This window comes from Puma concolor, chromosome A2, assembly GCF_028749965.1.
Source record: "Puma concolor isolate L17-30 chromosome A2, mPumCon1.1.hap2, whole genome shotgun sequence".
Lineage (NCBI taxonomy): Eukaryota > Metazoa > Chordata > Mammalia > Carnivora > Felidae > Puma > Puma concolor.
The window spans coordinates 157,758,173-157,782,375 of NC_141668.1; the positions used below are offsets into that span (position 1 = coordinate 157,758,173).

At 51.9% G+C, this 24,203-nt stretch overlaps 1 protein-coding gene across 2 annotated transcripts in view; it reads right to left on the reverse strand.

The window, feature by feature from the left end:
• UPF1 (UPF1 RNA helicase and ATPase) overlaps nt 1-24,203 on the reverse strand; it is a 37,735-nt gene that overhangs the window by 2,339 nt on the left and 11,193 nt on the right. Inside the window, exons 2-23 of one of the 2 annotated variants that reach the window (XM_086698526.1) lie at nt 20,186-20,328; nt 18,477-18,566; nt 15,808-15,975; nt 15,275-15,455; nt 13,405-13,566; nt 12,672-12,756; nt 12,385-12,483; nt 11,804-11,912; nt 11,475-11,634; nt 11,240-11,358; nt 10,615-10,779; nt 10,399-10,513; nt 9,773-9,916; nt 8,890-9,103; nt 6,047-6,164; nt 5,225-5,381; nt 4,437-4,579; nt 3,146-3,320; nt 2,531-2,612; nt 956-1,117; nt 603-820; nt 108-230 (exon numbers count right to left, since the gene is read on the reverse strand). In XM_086698526.1, coding sequence (XP_086554652.1) covers nt 111-230; nt 603-820; nt 956-1,117; nt 2,531-2,612; nt 3,146-3,320; nt 4,437-4,579; nt 5,225-5,381; nt 6,047-6,164; nt 8,890-9,103; nt 9,773-9,916; nt 10,399-10,513; nt 10,615-10,779; nt 11,240-11,358; nt 11,475-11,634; nt 11,804-11,912; nt 12,385-12,483; nt 12,672-12,756; nt 13,405-13,566; nt 15,275-15,455; nt 15,808-15,975; nt 18,477-18,566; nt 20,186-20,328 — 3,129 coding nt within the window. In that variant the 3' untranslated portion in view covers nt 108-110. Of the gene's footprint in view, nt 1-107; nt 231-602; nt 821-955; nt 1,118-2,530; nt 2,613-3,145; nt 3,321-4,436; nt 4,580-5,224; nt 5,382-6,046; nt 6,165-8,889; nt 9,104-9,772; nt 9,917-10,398; nt 10,514-10,614; nt 10,780-11,239; nt 11,359-11,474; nt 11,635-11,803; nt 11,913-12,384; nt 12,484-12,638; nt 12,757-13,404; nt 13,567-15,274; nt 15,456-15,807; nt 15,976-18,476; nt 18,567-20,185; nt 20,329-24,203 lie in introns of both variants that reach the window. The other variant, XM_086698525.1, reaches the window with a different exon arrangement.

The window sequence follows — 24,203 nt, forward strand, 5'->3', positions numbered from 1 at the left end:
CGAAGGACAAGCTGGCCTCTGGGGGTCTTGAGAGCCCTCCCACACATTTCCCATATCTCCCATCAAATCCAGTTACTGGCGACGACCTCCTGCAGGGATCAGCTTGCCTTCTAGTACTGGGACAGCCCTGTCACTCCGCCGTGCTGGTACGCCCGCTCCCCTTGGTACGTGGAGTCTTGCGACAGCGCCACATCAATCTGTGACTTAAACTCATCGCCAAGGTAACTGTCCTGAAAAACAAAGTTGGGGAAATAAGCACCCGAGCAGAGGATGTGCTAAAATCCTTGCAGCCTCAAGAACCTGCTCCATGTCTAGCCCCTCACCAGCCCCAGAGAAGGATCCGGGCAACTCGCTACTGAAGCCTAAGCGGCACAGGACCCACACTGGTTACCTTTTCACAGAACACAGGTAACCCAGACCACCGCTTAAGACAAGATCGGAGAGGTAATGTTCCAGACCCCACAGTACCCCCTGCCAAGGGTAGGATACGTAGGAGGCCATCCTTCTGAGAGGCGTGCTCAGGCCGCTAGGGGGGAGCGTGTGAGGTCTGCACATGGGGAGGGCTCCTTCCGACTGTCTTGACTTCTCTGCTGCTGGCTCACCTGGGACAGCTCGGGCTGGGAGAGGCCGGGCTGGCTCATCTGGGAGGGCTGGCTCATGGAGATGTAGCCCTGTGTCAGGGCGCCCTGGGAGAAGGGCTGTGATGCCACATCCTGGCTGGCCTGGCTGTTGGGGAGATTCGTCTGGCTGGGTCCAGGGAGCCCAAAGCGGTTCTTCTGGCGCCCCCCACGACCAGTCTTGCCTTTTGGGGTACCCCGGCCTGAAAGACAGCAGTCCAGGGTTCCTTGAAGGAGGTCTGCACCTGACAGACGGGCCCAACCGCTCAAAGCCCAGATGTGAACAAACTCCGACACCAGTGCGCTTTGTCCTCGGTGCTGCTGCCTGGCGCACTCACCTGCGGCTGGCCCGTTGGCTTGTCCAAAATACCCTGGTGGTGGCATGGGTGGCATGACCAGGTTGAAAGGGATGGGAATGTTCATGGCAGCCACGTGGCTGGGTCCCGCACTGATCATGCCGATCTGGTCGTGGGTCTGGAAGTACATGTTTGAGGGCCGGCCTGCAAGACACAAGGTAGACAGCAGGTGTCACTTGCCATATCCAAATGAGCCTACTGCCTGGCCCCCAAATGGCAGTGGGAATGGTTGGAATGTCCGTCTTGTCCTGTCACTGCTCTGACTGCCACAGCGTTTCTTCGTGCAGTCCTGTAACGAGGCCACCTGATACAGAATCTCACAACTCAACTCCCACTCTCGATAGCCTCCCTGGGGATAGCCTCTCTGGGGCTGGCTCCTGGGAACAAGCTTTTCTCTCACGGGATTTGGAGAATCAATGGCCTACAAGCATCCAAACTACACTTCATTTCCAACTGGGGGGAAAAAAAAGAAAGAGTCCTTTGTAGGACAAACTTTTCATTCGTATTACACGCACCCCTGTCTCCACCACTCCACCGAAAACAAGAAAACACCTGAGCTGACAGACTAGTGGATCCTACGAAGGCAAAGGCCCCCCCGGTACACCCAAGGCTAGGGATGTCCCAATCTGCACAGAGCTGCCCTAGGGGCTGGGGAGCCAAAGTGAGCTGCTGAGGCACGAGAGTGTGACCTTCTGGTCTGCCCCCAAGGGTCGAGAGCCTCAGCTGGGCCCACAGTGCGCTCAAGGACGAAGGATGGGCCCAGAGTACCCTCAACTACACAACTCACTGGATGTGCCAATGAGATTTGTCACCTGAACCCACCAAGCAGAGTAACAGGCAAGCGAGGAAAGGGGGCTCGCCCACTTCACACAAGACCAGCTACTAGGGCATACCTGGCCCCAGGATGGCCAGTGAGTACATGAGGGTACGAGGCTCAATGTAAAATGCGGGCATGTGGCCTCAAGCACCTGGGCGAGCTGTCACCTTCTGTAGAGACTGGTGCAGGGAAGCGTCCCAGGAAGCAGGGACCTGGGGAATGAATGGGAACGATCTAGACACTGGCTCCAGCAAGAGGAGGTACTCCATGCAGCAAGAGTTAAGGCTCAGCCTTAGGACACAGAGACCCCACACAGGAGAGCAGTCTGAGAAAACAAGCAGAAACTTGGGGAAGGCAGTGAAACCAGAACCAAGACCGTGGGGGGCCTAGAGGCGCTGCAGGAGTGCCCCTCCCGCTGAGAAGGTGAGCAAACGGTGGGGTGGGTGGGGAGCGCTGCGGCCTGCGGCACGGGAGCAAACGGGCAGCGCTACAGTATTTGCCTGGAGACCTCGACAAGGCAGAGCTATGGTATTTAAAAAACACTTTGTACTTAGAAACTGACAAAGACCAATTCTTTGATTTCAGGCAAGGGAAAGCAAGAAGGAACTCTCTTCATCAGGCAGGTTTCTGTGGACTGAGGTTTGGGAGATCACCCCAGGAGTGACCGAGCCAAAAGGTGCAGGCGTGGGAATGATCAACATCCACAGGGCAGTGTGGTACCCCCCACAGAGCAGACTCACCCTGGCTGCTCCGATCATAGACTGATCCTGGGATAATGGCCTCCCGAGCATCATACATGGCTGTTGTCATGAAGCGGGCTCCCTGCAAAGGGTTTAGATAGGTGAGGAATTTATCACCTTGACACAAGGAAGAACTTTCTAAAGATGTGATGGCTTGGCCACCTTCCAGGCCATGACTAGGCCAACGCTGAGGCTTGCTGGGCCTTGCCCACCCCTCCTCCACAGACCTGGCCTTTGGTGCTGAATGTTTGTCTCCAGGCTTCACATCAAGCAGCATCACCGCTTCTAAGTCCCCCAGAGCACCCCGGCTTCACGAGGTTTCCTAACTGCCTGTGTTCAACTCCTAGGCGCCACCCATGACTTTGCATCCCTAAAGGCCATGTCCAAAAAGGCCTAAGAATGCTTGTGAGACCTGGGCCGGGAGAGCTCTGGGGCAAAGGCCAGCGTGATCACTCCAGTACACACACACATGTGTGTTCACCCTCGGCTCACACCTACTACAGGTCATACCTGCCATTGCCCATTACCATGTGCCAGGACACCGGCCTGGGGAGAAGGGGGTTCTTGGCACAGTCTTCCTCCACACCTTTCTGGCCACCCACAGCCAGTGCTCACCGGGTTGATGGTGTTGACCAGCTTCCTGGGCTTGCTGAACTGCATGAGGCTCTCCCGAAGGTTGTTCAAGGGCCCCTCCACCAGCACCTTCTGCTCCTTGTAGTAGTTCAGCAGGTGGTTCCAGAGTGGCTGCTTGGACAAGGCCTTTGGGTTGCCCACGATAATGACCCCATACCTGCAAGGTGTGGGCCCAAGAACGCGGTGTTTAGGGTTCTGCACGGTGAGCAGAACACCACGAAGAAAAGTATGAGGAGAGACTGAACAAACTCAAAATCCACATCCAAGGTGAGAGGAGCCAAGCCCAGGCCGCTCTCCTCTCATCCCACCCACTAAATCCCTCCCCAGACGCCTGGCCTGCCTGTGACAGTGCCCAACGTGAGGCCTGGGGATGGACAGGCAGGTTGCTGGTCATGGTGACCTGGCAATGGAGCCCACCCTGCAAGCTGCCAACAGTGCACTGGACAGATCTGCAGGCAGTTTCTAAGGAATCCAGATGTCAAAACACAACGAGCAGATGAGCTCACAGACGAGTCTCTCTGCAGCCATGATTCGGCCTCCTGGGAAGTTATCGGCAGTCTCAGCAGGCTCTGTGGCCTCAGGAACCCTGACAAGCTGGGGCATGGAACTCAATTCTGGCAGATGCTCACCCTCACCTAGCCGTGTCAAGACCCCCAAGTTGAACTTGGACCCCCACTGTTGGCCACCAAACGAGAGCACCTTAGAAGGGGGTGGGGGTGGGGGTAACAGACAAAAACCAAGATACCCTGACAGGGGAAGGAACCAACGTATGAGGGCAGCTGTGGTCTGGTTTTACTCAAGGGTGACACAGGAGGCCACCTAATTCTCTGGGTGCCCTCTGCTATCATCACTGTTTCAAAAAAGGTTACACCCCAGGACCAAAAGATTAGATTTCATGGATTAAAAGTCTCTACAGGGACACAACCCATGCTACTGCGTTTTGATCTTAGGTCAAAAGGGCCGAGATGACACGTCCCACAAAACTGAAGCCACAGAAACCCAACAGGACAATAAACAAAAGTGTCTTGCAGGGAGGCATTCTTTCTAGATTGCTGCTTGTGAGTGCTCTGACCTTGGGCTGCTGAAGTCCCACCCCGCCCTGTAAGGGTGTGATGCGAGGACTAATCACAGGAAGAGGATGACCGGGCAAGGATCAGCTCTCGGGTGGACCCTCCCAGCTCCAGATTCCAAGGGAAAAGTCCCTCTGAAGAACTCCCATGGCAGGAACGAGGCACCCGACCACTGGCAAGGTCCAAGGGGACTTAGTCCATACCTTGCTCTGGTCAGAGCCACATTAAGCCGCCTGGGGTCGTTTAAAAACCCAATGCCTTGGTGCTCATTGGCTCGCACACAGGAAAGAATGATGAAGTCCTTCTCTCGTCCCTGGAACGCATCCACACTGGCAATCTCCACCTCCTACAAGGGACACATGGTCATAGTCAGTTGGCTGCCTTCAAGGACCCTCAGACTGTGTGAACTGTGTTGAGACGCACCGTCCCATCCCACCAGTAAGCCTGGGACCCAAAGCCTGCAGAGCCCCCTGCTCAGTGCACCTCTGGGGAGCGAGGAGGGGGCCCCTTTGGCTACGCCTGCTCCCACTGGGCCTTCCCAGTCCCCAGCCCCACTCTCCTAGCCTTCCTGTGCTTTGGTTGTCTTTTTAACCTTGGCAATTTGTTTCCCAACAATAAAAGCGTACATGCCTATCACAAAAAACGTCAGACTGTACCCAAGTTAACAGAAGAGAGACCGCTGGTCTTACTTTGCATTTTAGTTCACTTCCACATAGAGAAATAATTATCTTGTCCTGTATTCTGGAGGTTTTATCCAGGAGCTGACACAACAGTGAACAGCATTTTCACGACTATGTAATATCCACTGTAAGGCTAATGCTAACAACTACGCTATAGTGTTCAACCTGGGATTATTTTAAGTTTTGCTCTGAAAACTATCCTGAGAATAACCTGAGGGAACCTGGCGCCTTCACAAAACTACGCCAGTTCACACTCCCGGGCCAGGAGATCCGGTCAAGTGGGGACCCAACAGACCCGATCAGGTGTGCACCTGGTAGAGCTTGGTGTGCAAGGAGCCACTGAACTGCATGTACTGCACCAGGTAGGAGCGCTGGCCCTCATAGGGAGTGATGATGCCGATCTGGTCAGGCTTGGCACCCGCCTTTAGCAGCTTCGTGGTGATCTTCTCCACATTTGCAGCTTCCGTCCTACGAAAATTAGCCTTTCAGTTCCTGGGCTGTACCGGTGGGCTCCTGAGGCTGTGGGAGGTATGGGGACAAGTCCCACCTCCAGGGTGGCCCTGTGAAGGCCCTGTCCGGTGCACATCATTTACCAAGGGAGTCACAAGGGGAGAGAAAAGGCTCACATGTGGGCTTAGAAATATTTGCTCAACAGGGGTGCCTGGGTGGCTCGGTCAAGCACCCGACTCTTGATTTCCGCCCAGGTCATGATCTCAGTTTGTGGGATCGAGCCCCTTGTAGGGCTCTGCGTGAAAAGTGCAGAGCCTGCTTGGGATTCTTTCTCTCCTCTCTCTCTGCCCCTCCCCTGTTTGTGCACACTCTCTTTCAAAATAAACAGATGTTAAAAAATGAAATTACACTTGATCTTAGCCAAAAGGCCGAGATATGATAAAAAATAAAATTATACAATTCTTTAAAAGAAAGAAAGGAAGATCTGCTCAATAGAAAAAATACATACTGAAAGTGCAAGGCGGAAATAAGATGTTGGTGTAGGTGTCCAAACAGAATGAGGACAAGGAGGGCAAGGGCAAGTTTTAGCACTGCGTTAAGAAATGAACACATTAGCAAGTGGTGAGTGGCCACGTGCCAAGCTACAAACGAAGCTTGTAAACGCCACAGCTGAGTCTGCTTACCTGTTAAGGTAGGAGGTGCCTGAGCTGGCGATCTCCTCTTGGCCCTGGGTCACGTAGAAGAACATTGGCTTATCAGGTTGGGGCCACTGGAAGTCAAACCCCTTCTTCACTCGATCCGCTGCCATCAGGGAGGGAAGAGGCAACACTTCACATTAGAGAAAAAAGCCACAGCCAATCTGGACTGAGCACATATGGAGCAACGCAGAGACTGTGACAGCACAGTCAGAGGTACATGATGGAGCAGGAAGCAGCAGCCCCGGGCAGGAGCTCCTGGTCCGTGGGACCCTGGGGAGGCCATCAGAGTGGGTCAGGTCCACTGCCCCCAAACACCCAGGATGCAGTGAAGCCATGCATACCAACACCCAGCTGCCTGATGCACAAAGCCAGCTTACCCACTGAACAGATCTCACTGGTTGGTGCTTTCTGTGGCCTGTTCAAGAAACCTCTGCCTACTTCAGGGCCACAAAAATATTATTTTCATCTGGAAGCTTCACTGCAGTGCCTTAAAGGACTCATAAGCCCCTACAATGGGCCTCTGTGGATGACGCGGTCGAGTCTACCTCATCCCGTCACGGACCAAGGTCTATGATGGGTGAGTCTGCCTCCAGACTCTGCCTTGGGCGCTATGTCCACAGTATCCTGGCAACTGCAGTTTTGTAGTAACTTGTGACATCTGATAGTGTAAGCCAGCGCCTTCACTGTGATCTTCACGTTCACCTTGGCCATTCTGGGTCCTAAACATTTCCTTTTAATCTTAAAAACTGGCTTGTCCGTTCATATACCCCACCCATCCCTTTGGGAACTTTGGAGCTGCATCTAGTCAACAGATCAGCATGAGAAAAATGTTACTTTTGCATCCAAACAGCCTAAGATCAATGACCCCCTTTGTGTCAAGCTGAGAAAGAGACCACATCCATCTTTATCATTCTAGCAAGGGCAGGAGCCAACTGGCTAGCTTGGTGGCTCATTAGCCCAGGGGCTGCTGGCAAACATTTAACCACCGAGGGTGGTGGGGGCAGGGGCCGCTCCATAGCGCCTGCCAATCTTAGTGCAAATGCTCCTGCCGCAGCTGATGTCAGGCCACTCCAAGAATGGGTCTGGGCTGGTGCCAGCACTGCCCTGGACAGGGATCGCCTCAGGGCCCAACGGGGCTCCTGGAAGATGGTCAGGTTGTGTTTTGGGTTCAGAAGCTAATCACACAAGAGTGTTCGCTCAGTGGAAACTCGCTAAGCTAGGCACTTAGGATTTGGGCACTTCTTTACACTTTAATGAAGAAGTTAAAAACATGAACTTTACTGGGTGCTGACTACGTGCTGGGCACAGAGGACACAGCAGGGAACCACCACTCCCACTCCCACTCCCCCACAAAGCCAATGCCACGGAAGGAGGCAGAGCAGGGCTGGCAAGGGTCTGAATGAGAGCTAAGTGATGGCTCTCCCAGCTACTGTCAAATTGCAAACAAGCTCCATTTGGCCTGGCCTTTCCTAGCCCCACCACCCAATGGACCAGTGATGTTCTAAGTCTCACGGTGATGGTAGTAATAACAGCACCATCAACTCCCAGGGCTGTACTGTGCAGTGGCTGCACGGCCCTGGTCAGGCGTGCGCTTTCAGCCTCCACCTCACCCACACAGCAGGCCAGACAAGGCCGACATGGCAGGCTGCGGCATTAACCAGACATTAAGAACGCCAGTCTCAGGGCCCATTTACATCCTGAAAAGGTGAGGAATGCAAACAGCTCCCAATTCCATGGGTTGTATCTACTGACATTTACTGTATTTTGAAACCTAGAAATATAAAATACAAATTCCTTTAACCACATTAGCAAAAATATTTTTAACGAAAAGTAGTATGTCCTGCTAATATTATCTCTGAGGTTTTGCTACTCAGTTCACAATTTAGCTGACTCTGCTTCTGTACTCAGTCTCCCGTGAGCCCTTGCAGTAGGGCGATCAGGCCTCACAGATGCATGCAGCTGGGAAAGGGAAGAGTGTCTCAGAACTTTCTCCACAACTGTGGAGTTCTGCAAGATTCCACACCAAAGCTGGACAGGAGGTTACCCTGCAGAATGGTGACAAGAGAGCCTTTCTCCTCTGCCGTGCCCTCAGGATGGCCTTTGACTTTGTTAACACCCCTGCTGGCTGTCACATGGGAAGTACTTGCTCACCAAGTCGAGCAGAGCTCCTAAAGATTTACAGTCTTCACAGACATTTGTCACCACCACAGATCTCATCAGAAAAGCTTCTCAGCATTGAGAAGACTTGGTCAGCTCAGGACAGGGACAGGAGATTTCCAAAACTCTGATTTTCATTTGAACCCTCAGGTTTTATCACTGGTGGTAAATACTGTCAACTGTTTTCCTTGAAGCCACAGGCTGGCTGGCAGCACTGTCCCCACTCATGCTGAGGCACCAGCCAGCCCTCCAGGGTTGCTCCTGCACCCTCAGCACCAGAGTCAGCACGGTAAAAGGGCATGTGACGCCTCAGTGTTACTATGAGAGTAGTTCGGACTTCAGTGCCGTGAGCTCCCGGGGCCTGGGCTTTGAGAACCTCAACAGGGCAAGGAGTTAGAGGGGTCGTCAGCTCTGCCATCTCCTGTTCTGCCTGCTGTGTGATAAGCCCCCGGGTGTGAACTCTCAGACAGTGACTGCATTCTGCAAGGACGTGAGCTCCCCTCGCCCACACCCCAAGGACATCCCATACTCCAGAGTGGACGACATCCTGTCCCTCTGACCACTGTGCCTCTCTGAGGTGCCCCCTACCCACAAGCGATCAGCACATAAGGCCGGGTAGGCAGTGACAACAGGTTTCGTCACCCCAGGCCCCACTGTGGGCTGAGCACTACCTGCGGTGACGCCGTTCTGAAGAGAGCCCTCGTAGAAGATGTTGGACGGGAAGGCACTGAGCGCTGGGTGCATCCGATACTGGACCTGGAGGCGGATGGGACGGATGCCCAGCACCACCAGGCGCTCGAAGAGCGACTGGGACAGTCCAGCCTTGGCGGCCTTCTTGCACATCACCACAGGGCCCAGCTGGCAGTGGTCACCCACGAGGATGAGCTGTGGCGAGAAGCCCACACAGGTGAGGAGCTCAAGTACGAAACCGCCTAGACACCCACTCACGGGGTACTAAGGGGCCCCGAGGGGCCCTGAGACACAACCACCCAGCCGTGCGAATTCAAGCAGTACCATCTGACCAGGCGCCAGAAAACCTGCCGCCACATACAGGTATCCAGGCTTTCCCAAAAAGGTTCGTGTTATGCCACCTCTCTTTCACAAAAGACCACATTAGTATGGTAATGGCTTTTTCCGTAAAAGCACAAATCCTCTGCCAATTTATTTTGGTTGTCAAAAACAGGAACTAACACAGGCCTTTTGTAAAAGCAGAATGGTGTAATGCGAATTTTTGGAAAGCAGGGATGTTCTTCACTTTATCCCATTTTGGCTTATGAGAGGCTTCAAGGGAATTCTTTACTCTTGGATGGTGGGGGAGACCTGTATATGAGACACACAGACATGCACTTGGACCCAAAGAGCTCTCTGTGCCACCCATCTTTCCAAGAACCCCACAGTGGGCCCTCCATGCGTCCCTCTGCTCTGCCAGGACATCACATGGCATTACAGAACATTACCAAAAATAAACCTCCAGCACTGAAATTTACATGAAACCGAACAAGAGAATACCCACTGGTTTTCAAACAGGACTACAGCGAACGTGACATGGCTCACCTGCTTGGCGCCAAGAACCACAGGGACCATGCACTCTGGTTCGGTGGCCTGGGTGCTCTCGTCAATTAAGATGGAGCGGAACTGCATCTTGGCGAGCCTCGGGTCCCCTGCACCCACACACGTGCAGCAGATGACATCTGCATTCTGAAAATGAGAGCAGGCGAGGCCTCAGGGCATGGTAAATGTTGCCAGGCCCCAAAGGGCAGAAGGGACAGAACACAGACCACCCCCCAACCCTGACACCTATGGCAACAGGCTGTCCCACCCAAACAATCTCTAGGTCTAGGCTGCAGGGACACTAACTTTTGAGATCCTAAGTTGGTGAACTTCATCAGAATAACCCCTCAGCACAGAAATGGTTCTGTGCCTCAAGACAGCCTCTGAGAGGCAATGCAGAGCCAGGGAAACCTTAGTTTGTTAAAAAAGAGCAGGAGAGTGTTGCAGACCCACCTCCCAGCCAAGGTGCACAACCACAGTGAAGATAAATACGGGAGGGACGGAAGTTCTTTCTCAAAAGCAAACAAAAACAAAAAACCTGACCTAGAGATGCCATCCTACGCTTGGCAAACTCAAACGGTTCCCACAGCCAAATTGAACACGACACCACCCCAAAGGTAAGAGCTCACCATGAGCAGCTCCCGCTCGGCGGTGCGCTTCAGGGCCCGGTACCGCTTCTCATCGGCAGAGGACAGCTCCCCAGTCTCGTCCTTCAGCTGCTGCAGCTTCTGTAGCTCCGGCATGCTGGAGGCACAGCAACACGTGAGCGGGCACAGGAGGCAGGCGCTGCCAGGGCCCGCACGCGGGAGAAGCACCACGCTCGAGGCAGGCGGCTCAACACCCACCTATCCATGTTCCTGATCTGGTTGTGCAGGGCCAGGAATGACACCGGGGAATCAATGGCCTCACGGCTCTTCGCGCAGAGCCGCACGACTTTCAGCCCAGTCTGGTGGATCTTCTCAGTCAGCTGATCCACAGCTATGTTACTCGGAGCACAGACGAGCACAGGCCTTCAACACAACGTGAACAGGCGTCTCAGGACTTGCCCAGAGGAAATTCAGGAAACGCTAACTGCCAGCACTGGTGTTCTGAATCACAGCTAGTGGAACCCGCTCACAACCTAAGACTAACGCCAGGAGTGAACAAAGCTGAAGGAGCTATAAAACCCAACTAGTCTGTGGAGCTTCCTGTATCCACCTGGTTTCTACACTTCTCTCGCGCAGCAATGCTACTGGGTCCCGCATCCTCACCCTCCCGTCTGCACCGTAAAGACTTTCAAAGCCCCTCGAAGCACACAGGCACAAAACTCAGGATACGTCAACCCATCCACCGCCTTTACCAGAGCAGCAGGCTTTCTCATTGAAAGCAACCATAAAAGCCAGACCTCATACAAATAATATAAAAAATAGCCCCCAGGCAGCCTAGCAGACAGGCCTCCCTCTTTCCACCTCGGGCCGTGCTGAACCCTACCCGTTGCCCTGCCGAGCCAGGTGGTAGACGATGGTGGCAGAGGTCACGGTCTTCCCCGTACCCGGTGGCCCCTGAATCAGGCTCAGTGGTCTCTGCAGCACAGTCTTCACAGCGTAAACCTTCAGATACAAGCAGTTTTTAGGCTGCAGCCGCCCCCGCCGAGTGGAGGGCCACCCACCCAGCAGGCTCTGCCGGCCAGGCCAGGCCCCTTCCACCCCCCTGAAAAAGTGAGAACCTGAGAGTGGTTGAGGTCTGGGAGCCCCTGTGCCGTGAAGCGTTTCGGCAGCTGGCACTTGATGATCACATCCTCCACCTCGTGGCCGAGCAGTTTGTGGTAGATGTAGCCTGACACGGAGGTCTCATCCACAGCAAACGTTTTCAAAGCACTCTGCATCCTGGAAGGAAAGCTCAGGGTCAGCAACACGCACGACCCAGACGGGTGAAGTCTTGCCCTCGGGGATGCAGAGAATCATCCAGGTGCTGAGGGCAGTGCCTGCGCCAACAGCAAGTGACTGACTGCACAGCAGGTGGCAGGTGCGCCCGCAGGGGGCAACGTGGACATACCTATCAAATGAGGTTGACTTCCACACGAAATCCACCTGGAAGTTGTGAGTCACCTCCACAGGGGCGCCCACACTGCTCCGAAGCTCAATGGCGATCTCATCGCCATAATCTGTGCCACTGAGTTAAGTTTCATCTTTGTCAAAAGCCGGGTTTACCTTTCCGAGGAGACTTTTCATTAGGCTACTGAGGAGAGAGCCCCCTCCTGTGCGCCAAACAGCGAAGGCCAGCCTGCCCCAGGCGCTCACGGACAGACGCCGCCATGTCTGGGCTCACTACAGCCAGCTCCCGCACCCTCCCTGGGCGCACTGGGGCAGTGCAGGCGCGGAGCGGCCCCACCCCGGCTGGGCTTCTGAAGGAACTTCCACAGAGCCCCGGGGTGCAGAGCTGGGAGCACCCTGGCCTCAGGCAAAGCCGCTCTTTGACCGGTCTGAAACAGACGGCACGCCCGCAGCACAACTGCAGAAAGGGCTCAGCGGCAAACTCCCCCTCAAAGGGGCACCTCCAGCCATGGCCGCCCAAGACGCCCTTTCTTCCATCTGCGGGGCTCAGGACAAGCTCGCCTTTCTTTACTCAAAGGATACTATCAGGGACCTTGATGACGTGGCCGATCCCTTTCCACAGGGGTGCCAGATCCCCTTTGTATCTCAGGCATATCTCATCTCCCTGCATGAGCCGCATGTCTTCCAGAAAAAAGACAACAAGAAAGTTAGCGTTTTCAACATGTGCCGAGGCTGCCACCATGAAGAGTTTAAACAAATTAAGGGACACTTTACAAGGGAGAAACTAGGAATTTTATGCTACTTATGGTCACAAATATTTTAAAACTTAAAATCACCTCTTAACCAAATTATGACTAAATCCTCATTACCAGAGTCAGTCTTGGGCAAAGTGAAGTAGGCGATTCTCTTCTTGTTAAGGCCCAGGTCCCACCTGACCGTGATGTTATCTTGAGTCTGAGCACATGAAAGATAAGACCCCTGTTAGCCTGAGACACAGACACAGGCCTGGACTCCTCGTGTCTGGGTTTCCACAGGTGTGTGCCCTATGGCAACCTTACGAGCCATGACGTCGGGGTACAGTGAGCAGCACCCAACAGCCTGAAACACCGACAAGGGCATATCCAGAAGAGAAGCCATTAGGACCCCCAGAACCCACTCAAGTTGACCAGGAGACCCCCACACGATGTCTGCTCTTGGAGGCGGCTTCTCTGTGAACTGCAGAGGGGGGAGGAGGCTGACAGCTGATCCTCGGAGCTCCCACTTCCTATGTGTTCTTCGTGGGACTGGTACAAGGAGCGCCCTCAGCGCCATGGCTCCTCGGGTCCGACTCTTGTAGCTGTGGGCAAAGGCTGCGAACCCAACTGTGAGGGATTTTTGTTGGATTTTAAATCAGAAAACACTCAGGCCGGTGTTTAGCTCAGAGTGACCGGGCGTCTGCCCGAGGGTCACGCCCTCGCCTGCCCTCAATCCACCGTTCTGTCTCTCAGGGCACTGTGCCTCAGCCCGCGTCAGCGTCCGCAGTCTGCAGAGGAAACTGCCCTCCCCAGACCTTAGGAGAGACGCTGTGTTAAAACGACCGAAACCCTCCTGCACACACATCACCTGGGACTCTTTCAGTTTCTTATCGTAGTCGGCCTCCAGCTTGACCAGAGGGCCGAATATGTTCTGGTACTGGTAGGCGTCCTCATACCGCAAGAGGACGTGCTGCGGCTCCTCATCCACACCGGGCTTCTCCAGATCCTCCAAGGTGGCAGAAGGATTTTCCTACAACACAAGCGCCACACCATGTTCTTGCCCATTTTCACCGACATACGACAGGAACTACACACGAGCTCACTAGTCACCGAAAGAACAGAGCATATCCATCACCTCTCAGAACGAGTCGACGTTGGCCTGACGCAGAGAAGGGCACCGGCAGTCAGTGGTGTCCACCCCACAAGGAGAGCCCTCGTGTGAGGAAGTGTATGTGGCACAGGGAGGCAGACGCTGGCCCGGGTCTTTGCTCAAACTTCAGCCATTGCTCCTAACCCTCCTCTGCCCAGGGCTACACCAGCAGGGCGAATATTGGCAATGACACCCCAAGTACACAGCCTGACGCACCTATACCATCAAATGGCCGCATCCTCCAACCAATGCCTAGCCCCTGAACTAGGAGAGAGAATACTTCTTTTGGGGTACAAAAAAGACCACTAGTTCCCTGGGTGTGTAAACAAAAGGGGAGCACCCCCCCATTCTTTCTGACCCTGTGCTGCACCGACAGGGGTGACACACTCTTCCCTGGCCGGGACAGGACAGTATCTGGGCTGTGGGGATATAAACAGGAAACGTTTATAAATCTGGCAATCTGAAAATCGAAGCAGAAAGGTACCCTGCTAGATGACACTGCAGAAATATTCTGACTTGCACTCAAAAATAAATTCATGTTTAAGATTTCGGATTAGGGGCACCTGGGCGGCTCGGTCAGTTAAGTGTTCGACTTCAGCTCACGTCATGATCTCATGGTTCATGAGTTTGAGCCCCGCATCGGGCTCTGTGCTGTCAGTGCAGAGCCTGCTTCGGACCATCTGTCTCCCTCTCTCTCTGCCCCTCCCTCCCCTCATAAAAATAAATAAAAAAACATTAAAAAAAGAAAAAGATTTTGGATTATATATGGGCTCCTTGGGTGGCTCAGTCAGTGGCGTGTCCGACTTCGCCTCAGGTCATGATCTTCCAGTTCGCGAGTTCGAGCCGCACACCGGGCTCTGTGCTGGCAGCTCAGAGCCTGGACCCTGCTTCAGATTCTGTGTCTCCCTTTCTCTCTGCCCCTCTGCCACTCACGCTCTCTCTTTCTCTCTCAAAACTAAATAAACATTAAAAAAAATTTTCAGATTATACAGGTACCTAATTAAAATTTCTAACCCAGTTACTGAAATTTTATCATAAAAGATGCCAGAAGCAGAGAAGGGCTTCCCTTGGGAAGGAGATCTGTTGGGTGGGGCAGGCACCCCACCACGCAATATGGAAGCCCCTCCCCTTCACTCCACCAGCTGCCATAGGCCCTGCCTCTCTGACCTTTGTGACCTGGACCCTTTCCCCCTGAACATTCACCCCTGGCCTGGTGTCACCCTGGCTGACACATCACAGGCCCCACGAGGTTGTACAGCATCCTCACAGTCCTGTTTCCCCAGGCCCAGGGTCCTCCCAGCAGGTCCATCCACAGACAGTTCTGGTCCTCCTCCCTCCCACTACCCACCCTCACCCTCTCCCACCCTCTTTCCCTCTGCAACAAGAGAGAAATTCCAACAACTGGAGCTGTCCTTCCCCACAGGCCTGGCAGGAGGTGGCCATGGGCTTCTACCAAGGGGCCACTCAAGTACACAGGGCAGTCTCTCCTGAGCTCCTTCCAGAATCTCCTGTTTTGAACACACTCCCAGCAGCTCCCCCTGGACCAGAAATGTGCTGAGGCAGATTTGCATTCTCAGCAGGCCCTTACCTTCCAGAGCTCCTCCAGCTTGTTGATCTGCTGAGCAGTGATCTGCCGGGCCCGCAGCTGCTCCTGCTCAGAAGGGATCTTGACCAGCCAAGAGAGGAAGCAGCGGTCCTGGATCAGGGGCTGCCACTGGGAGCTGTCCCAGTTGATGTCCTTGAGGCTGCTCTGACTGGCGCAGGGCTGCCTACAGAAACACCGTGGGCAGGGAGAGCCCAGGTGAGGATGACCTCTGCCCCCAAGGCTTACTTTTCACCCCAAAATGATGTTCCCTACGTCTTATCATGTGATCACATTACCTTTAAATTGTTAGTAATACATTGCCTCTCCCCATGCACTTGAGCTCTGAACTCTTAGAACACCGCTTTTACACAAGTGTTTTCATGACTTAACCAGAACCCGCCCCAGAAGAGTTCCTCAACGTACTCAGTTCTGACTAGCCCCTCCCCCCCAAATGTGCTCACACCTCTCCCTTGGGCAGAATAGGGCCGGCTGGCGCCGAATGCCCCACCCCCTCCAAATCAGGGCCCCGCCCTCACCTGCACAGGAGCACCACTACGGAGTCCGCTTTGGCAGGGATGAAGCCGAGGAGGAAGACATTGCGGCAGCCACAGTTGTAACACTCCAGAACTGTCTCCCCCAGGGGCCCATCCTTGTGCAGAGTCACCTCTTTGCATTTTGCCCTCACGAGGTGATTTACAATGTGGCTGAAACCAGGAAATGATAAATAGTTAACACCCAAAGTTTGGCTTTTCACCACTTCCAATTTTCAAGCCCCCCGTTAAAAGTTCCGGTACCGTTCACAGTCCATTAGCAGGGGCGGTCACACCTCATCCATCTGGCATCCCAGGGGACCAGCCCGCCCCTGAACTGGCTCCCCACTGAGCGTAAAAATCAATCCGACTTGAACAGCCTTTAAGGAAAACTTTCCTAACACGTTTCACATAGTTCCTGCTTCTTTTTTTTAGTTCCTGCTTTCTGAAATCCTACGTATGGGGCCTGACTGAACATATCACTGAGGCCAAGACTGCTGTCCCGGAGAAGCAGGAGGTTTTGCCCCTTCCACCACTCCTCTCTGTTTGTAGACGCTTCTCGGTGTAGCCTCTTCTGGCCGCTGTGCCTGCTTCCAGGAGCAACAGCCCCTCCTAATTTGCTGCAGGCCAGGAAACTCGATAACCAAACATATCAGAAACCTGAGGACAGTAAAAAAACATGGAGCAGCAGGGCCCAGGGCTACTCTCAGGAAGCACAGGGCCGGCTCTGAACTATCTGAAAGCGGCTTGTCTCGCTCTTTCCTTACTGCCGCGTGGCCTTCCCATTTCCGGGACAGAGCTCGCTTACACCCGGGGCTTGCAAACTCCACCCTAAGACAAGTCAGCCTTGCTTGGGGTCCAACAAGTGGTGCTTGGCTCTGCCTTGGGCTCTCCCAGCTACCTGAACGCCTGTCAGACACTGAGCACTGAGCACGCCTGCTGGGCTTCCAGCCTGCCTTGCTGCTGCCGCCCTCCCTTCACCTCCGGGGAAACCCCTTCTGTTGCAAGCTTCAGCTGACATCCTAACCCTCTCTGGACCCATGAAGCTAGTCAGATTATCCAACCAACCGTCACCGCTCTCAGCATCCACTTTTCTGAAGCTGTCACACACAACTGGGCATTTTACCAGACTCTGATTTCCTCTGTCTTTTCTGCACCCACCTCATCCCACCTACACTGGAAGCTCCCTGAAGGCAGGGGCTGCCCCATTATCTTTATCATCTGGCCTCATGCAAACATGCAGTGCTGGCTGACAGAGTCTGTTTTCTCTTAGAGGCCTTTCACTCACTTCCCTGATCTTGGCTCTGCTGACCGGAAGCTGGGGTTGCCAGCTAAGTTTTATTTAATTGCTTTTCCTGCAGAAGAGGAACTAATGCAATCACAGTAATGCTGAAATTACCCAGAACATTCTGAAAATGGGACATGATACTGGTTACCCTGAAGATGCTTTTCCTTTCAAATCTTTAAAATTAAATACCATGGGGCGCCTGGGGGGCTCAGGTGCTTAAGCATCTGATTCTTGATTCAGCTCAGGTTATGATCTCACGGTTTGTGATATCGAGCTGAGTAAGGGCTCTGTGTTGACAGCATGGAGCCTGCTTGATTCTCTCTCTCTCTCTCTCTCTCTCTCTCTCTCTCTCTCCCTCCCTCCCTCCCTCCCCTCCTCTTGTGCTCACTCTCTCAAAATAAATGGAACATTTAAAAATTAACCATCAGTCCCCTTTCTTGCCTCACTCAGAACTTCACAGTTCGCACTGCTCACTCTAAGATGACACAAGATCTGTCCACTGTCCTCAGGCAGTACAAGATGGTGAGGCCTGGCCTACAGCTGTTGAAGACACAGGAAGAGTGGGGGCTCTGCGCAAATAAACTTTCCTATGGGGTTTCGCCACTTTATGTCTCTAAAACACGGATCCCAGAAAATGCTGCTTTCTTGCCGAAGACCAGGCGCCATTTCCCACAAGACTCTGCTCTACTTCTCTATGACAGAGGAGTGAGCTATCACACATGATGGCAGCCTCTGGAGAAGCCACTAGGACTGGACCCTCACTGGTGGTAGGGACCAAGGAGTCCCATCACTAGAACTAGACAAACAGACTGGACTCTCCCTGGAATCCAAGCACCAGCACAAAACTGGTCTCACCCCAAATACAAAACAAGAGACCCAGTCACAGCTGCTGCTGATCAACAGCAGGAAGGGAAGCCCAGAGACGACGGTCAAGTGAACTTAATTTAATCCGATGATTCAGGATCTGGCCCGTATTAGCCTCAGGACTGCTCCGATGAGCTAAGGCCAGAGGGAGCCTTCTCAGGAAGCGGCTCCCATGGATGCCCATTACTGTCTTGGGAACATCCTCCCCAGGCACCCAGTAATGAAGACAAACGGGCGTGCCAGGAGCTCATCTTGCAGAAAAATATAAATAAAAACTGGGAACGAGAATTAAGCCAACCCTACTTGCATAATAAAAAGAACCACAGAGAATAAATCAAGGGTAAATACATTAAGGCATTCACACACCACCATCTGTTTCAAGTTAAACCAGTCACAGAGGAGGGAAAAAACCAGGTTTGTTAGCGTGATTTTATATTGTGCTTTTGCTTCAACATTTCCATAATTTACACACAAATCTGAGCACAGCACTGATTAAAGACACATGCGCGGTTTGATTATCTACCTGCCAGAAGTATTTCCACGTCCATTACAGAACCACTTCTTGCTGGTATTACAGTAAACCACGCAAGCAGGATCGTGTATTCCGCAGTAACTAAAAAAGTCAAAACATCAACAGTTAAAGCTGGAAGGTCTTTCTCTGGTTTTAATTTGGCAGGATGTTTCCTCTTACAACATTTTTAAATTTTTCATTAAACACATACTCAAACCCAACGATCCCACTAGCAAAATCCAATCAGTTAACTGCAGAGGCTTCTCGACCCTGCAAATGCAGGGAAAGGGTTCAGGGTGCTGGGGAGCTTCCTCAGAGAGGCCCTAGACAACAGCAAAGCCCCTTCCAGGTGAGGGGTGAGAACTGTGGAAAGTGCCAGGTGAGCCCAACAATGGAGGTCTGACACCCCAAAGCAACCCCCTGTCACTCCCTTTGGCCTGAAGTTTCCAGAACTGTGACTCAAAAGAACGGAAGTCAGCATCCCTGGCTCTGGGCACACAGAAGAGTAAGCTGTAACCACACCACGTTCACAAGGCACTCCACATCCCAGCAGAGGGCGCCATGCTCCTGGGAACGCTCAGCTCAGCCCCAGCAGCAGAGCGTCTCAGGGGGCAGACTGAGCTCAAGCTTGCAAGGAGCACCTCAGGAGAGCCCCCAGCCTCATTCTTCTGAAAATCAACACATCAAAAACAAAAACTGGCTCACCACAGAGTCCTCTGTGTGTATGAAGCCAAGACTCAGTCTCAAACTGAATGTGGGTCAGCCAAGAACCTTCCCTGCAACACCCCACACCTTGGGGACAGCTGGGAAGGTGAGGGGGTGTGCAAACTTTAACCACCTGCAGCTTTACCGGAACCACTTCACTGTCAAATGTGTAGGTAACAGGAACACTGACACATCACTAACACGTACATAAAAACGTTTGTAAACAAGAGTGGAAACAAGAGTGGAAACAAGAGCCAAAATAAAGTTAAAAACAAAAAGCCAAAATAGTTATAAAAAAAAAAAGTCTGTCCACAGAGCAGGGAAAAGAGCAGCACTATCCTGTGGTGGGCACAGACTCTGGGGGGGCAATGTGCCCGAGAGGTGGGCAAGACTGAGCCGTGGCCCAGGTCTAAAGTGGCCCTGACTGGCCGGGTGCCCTGAGCAAGATCATTTCACCTCTTTTGGTCTCAATTTTCTTGCGTATGTGTAACAAAGCAAGAGTAAGTCCAAGCTTAAGGGTCAAAATGTAACAGATGGATCCTGCTCTAGATGAGAATTCCAAATTTGGTCAACAAACAGGTCTACCCACTGATTATTCAACTCCAATTTTGGGGGAATTTTGAACACATCAGAGAGGCAGATATTTTAAAGTATCCTACAGTCAATCATCTCTTTGTAAGAGAAATTTAGCTGCTGTTTGTTTACCCTCTAAACCTAAATGCTCACCAAATGTGAGGAATTCTTTTGAATGAGTGAGCGGAACAGGTACCAGGAACCACGTCAAGGCCTGCGAAGGGGAGTCTCTCCCCTACCCTCTAGGTGAATTAGGGGTGTCAGAGTGTGCTGACCCCGCCCTCCCGCTCCTGACTATGTACAGACAAATCTGAAGAATCTCCTTATTTCGTAATACCAAATGTCACAGTCCATTGGCTTGGATGGGCTTCTAAAGCCAGCAAACCCACTCAGAATGAAAAAGCTCTGCGGGAGGAGTCTGAGACTCTGCCGTCGGCACTCACCTGCAGGCATGTACAGGGAGATCCTTCGTGTAATAGGTATCTTCTTCATCTTCTTCAAAGTTCAACTCGGCCAACAGCTGGCTGGTCTTGGCCACATTGTCATCCACAGCCCCGTTCTGCAGAATGCCCTCTGGTCCACCGACCTACAGCAGAACAGTGCCATCACCACGCAAGGCTGCAGCTTTCAGGCCTTAGCCCAGGCACGTGACCTCTCCTCAAATGAGCAGCCATGGTGACCTTCCCACAAGTGCCGGCCTGCTCTCCACCTAAGACCGTTCAGCTTCTTCTGACCGGACTTTTTACACTCTCCCTATTAAACCCACCTGGACAAAAACAGGGTGTTGGTGACCTAGGTCATCCACCCTGCCTCCTGCATATCCAGGTCCAATCCCATCTGGTCACGGAGCCATGAGCAAACTGGATGCTGAGGAAAACGCTTCGTTCCCACGACTGAGGGTCACAAGGAGCAGGATGACTTTTTACAAAGTTGTTGCAATCCCCTCTGGGGACAGCTGCACAGTGTCAGGACAGAGGGCCTGGAATGCCAGCAGAGTGATGGGTCCCACCAAAGCCTAAGCACCAGACGTAAAGGCTGTGTCCACTGGAGATGAGGGAGAGCGGTTTTCTCACTAGTCAACATACTTCCTCCACTGCCAGTTTCCCTCTCCAGAGGGCAGCCCTTCTTCCTTATGAATTAGTTCAATGTTAGGACGGCCTTCCAAACTCAGGCTATAATCTTACTACTTATATTACCCTTTATAAGTCACAACTGCAAAAACATACCAAAAGGCAACTTTAACAATAACCCATGAATTTCACAGGCACTTCCGAGCTCACATTTCCATTCAGAGGCACATGGATTCAACTCGCCAGAGATTAACGGGCATTCCTAAAGCCACCGCCAGGAACCTCAGACAGCAGTCAACAGTCCTTGTCATCTCCCCATGCTCCCAACAGGAGGAGATGACACATCTCCCACATGAGGTTGGGTCAGGCAGGAGGAGTGTCGGAACAGTGATGAGGACAGGGAGGAATGAATGACAGAAGCCCCAGGGCAGGCACCAGATTTTTCTGAGTAGTGAGACAGGATCAGACACTGGCCCCCCCTCCCTCAAAAAGCCCTTGCCACTTAGAGCCACACCATGTGGGGCCAGCTCAGGCCAGTGCAGCTCAAGTCAGGAGTGCCCCCGGGGCCTTTTTGTGTCCACTGCTCCAGCCAATGCCCCCTAGGGGGCATTCTGGAAACTGCAGTGGCGCATTTGGGTTGTGAGTAGGGGGGTATCTACAGCTGTGTCTGTAATGGTCTCAGCCCACATTAGAACCCCATTTCACAGCTTCTGCCACTACTTTAATGCACTTTTTCCAGGCAGGCAACAACCAAGTTAAATGAAAGAAAACTATGCTTTGTTTGAAAAAAAAAATTTTTTTTCAAAGAAAAAATCAAAATCAACATTTGGATTTTAATGCAAAGACAGTACTGTAACAATCACAAGCACTTCTTTGTGAACCCGATCTCTTTTTTTTTTATTGTAGTAAAATACACGTAATATAAAATGTTCTACTGTAGCCATTTTAAAAATATTTATTTTTGAGCAAGAGAAGAGAAGGAGGGGGAGGGGGAGGAGGAGGGAAAGAGAGCAAGCACGAGGCAGAGAGACTCCACACTGCCCAGGGCTCCATACTGTCAGCGAAGAGCCCGCCGCGGGGCTTGAACTCATGAACTGTGAGATGATGACCTGAGCCGAAATCAAGAACTGGATTGCTTAACCAACTGAGCCACCCAGACACCCCACCTCCCCCTTGTAACCATTTAAAAAAAAATTTTTTTTTCAACGTTTTATTTTTGGGAGAGAGACAGAGCATGAACGGGGGAGGGGCAGAGAGAGAGGGAGACACAGAATCGGAAACAGGCTCCAGGCTCTGAGCCATCAGCCCAGAGCCTGACGCGGGGCTCGAACTCACGGACCGCGAGATCGTGACCTGGCTGAAGTCGGACGCTTAACCGACTGCGCCACCCAGGCGCCCCCCCCCGTAACCATTTTAAAGTGTACAGCTCAGTGGCATTAAATACATTCCTATTATTCTACAATCATCACCAACACCCATCTCTACAACTTTTTCATCTGAAACTGAAACTCCGTATCCATTACCAACCCTCCATTCCCCTGAGCCCCTGGCACCCACGTTTCTACTTTCTCTGAAAACTTGACTACCCTAGAGATCTCATATAAATGGGCTCATAGTGTTTGTCTTTTTGTGACCGGCTTATTTCACATAGCATACTGTCCTCAAGATGTATCCATGTTGTAGCATGTGTCAGAATTTCCCTTCTTAAGACTGAATAACATTCCACTGTATGGACAGACATTTTGTTTACCCATTTACTCTTCAGTGGGCACTTGGGTTTTTTCCACCTTCTGGCTGCCATGAACATGGTATACAACGATCTCATCAAGTTCTGGCTTTCAATTCTTTTGGGGATATACCCCAAAAGAAGTAGACTTGCTGGATCTTACGGTAATTCTATATCTAACTTTTCTGAGGAACTGCATAGTATTTTCCACAGAGACCATGCCATTTTACATTCCCACCAACAGTGCACAAGGGTTCCAATTTCTCCACAGCCTCGATGATACTCATTATCATTCTTCTGGGTTTTTTTAAACAACCAACTTAATGAATTTGAGGTGGTTATCTCATTGTGGCTTTGATTTGCATTTCTATGCTAGCTAATGAAACTGAGGATCTCTTCTTGTGCTTGCTGGTCATTTATATATCTTCTTTGGAGAAATGTCTATTGAAGTCCTTTGCCCATTTTTAATTAGATTGTTACATTCTTTGTTGAGGTGCTTTGAAATTCTGATCGTTGGCTATCACTTCAAAAAGTCACCTGTTTGGCAATGTTTCTCTTGACACATGCAGTGGCAATGCTACTGTGAGGCAATGCTACTGTGAGAGCCAGCACTGCTGGCTCGCAATGTCTCCTAGTATGACTGTGTTAGGCACACACGTGTTGGTTTTCATTTTAAGAGATTTTTTTTTTAACATTTATTTTTGAGACAGAGAGAGAGAGGGAGCATGAACGGGGGGGGGGGGGGGTCAGAGAGAGGGAGACACGGAATCTGAAACAGGCTCCAGGCTCTGAGCGTTAGCACAGAGCCTGACGTGGGGCTCGAACTCACGGACCGCGAGATCATGACCTGAGCCAAAGTCGGGACGCTTAACCGACTGAGCCACCCAGGCGCCCCAACACGTGTTGGTTTTCTGAAAGTGTGTGGCCAGGTTACGGCACCAGGATTTCATCTTATGGCAGAGAAGGAGGTATGCATCTCATGCTGAAGGCAGCAATTAGAAATTGACATCTGCAGGGGTGTCTGGGTGGCTCGACTGATAAAGCACTTCAGGTTATGATCCCAAGGTTCCTGAGTTTGAGCCCCCGCATCGGACTCTCTGTTGTAAGCATGGAGCCCTCTTCAGATCTTCTGTCCCCCTCTCTGTGCACCTCCCCTGCTCATGTTCTCTGAAAAATTAAAAAAGAAAGAAAGAAAGAAAGAAAGAAAGAAAGAAAGAAAGAAAGAAAGAAAGAAAGAAAAATTGACATCTATGATCCCATTTAAACTCTTAAAGTCAGTAAACAGGTTCCTCAAGTATTTAAGGTAACAAGGTTTCTGAGAATATTATGGAAGGCAAACTTTTTACTTGATCTAAAACTATTCTTTCCAGGGATGCCTGGGTGGCTTAGTCAGTAAGGCGTCCAACTCTTGATTTCGGCTCAGGTCATGATCCCACAGTTCATGGGTTCAAGCCCTGTATCAGGCTCTGTGCTGACAATGCTGGGCCTGCTTGGAATTCTCTCTCCCTCTCTCTCTGCCCCTCCCCTGCTCATGCTCTCCCTCTCAAAATAAATGAACTTTAAAAAACAAAACAATTCTTTCCATAGATCTGGTATCCTGAGCTTAAATGCGTATTGACACCTTTTATGACTTCACTCTGATCAGCTTTCATCTTTCCAAAGAGA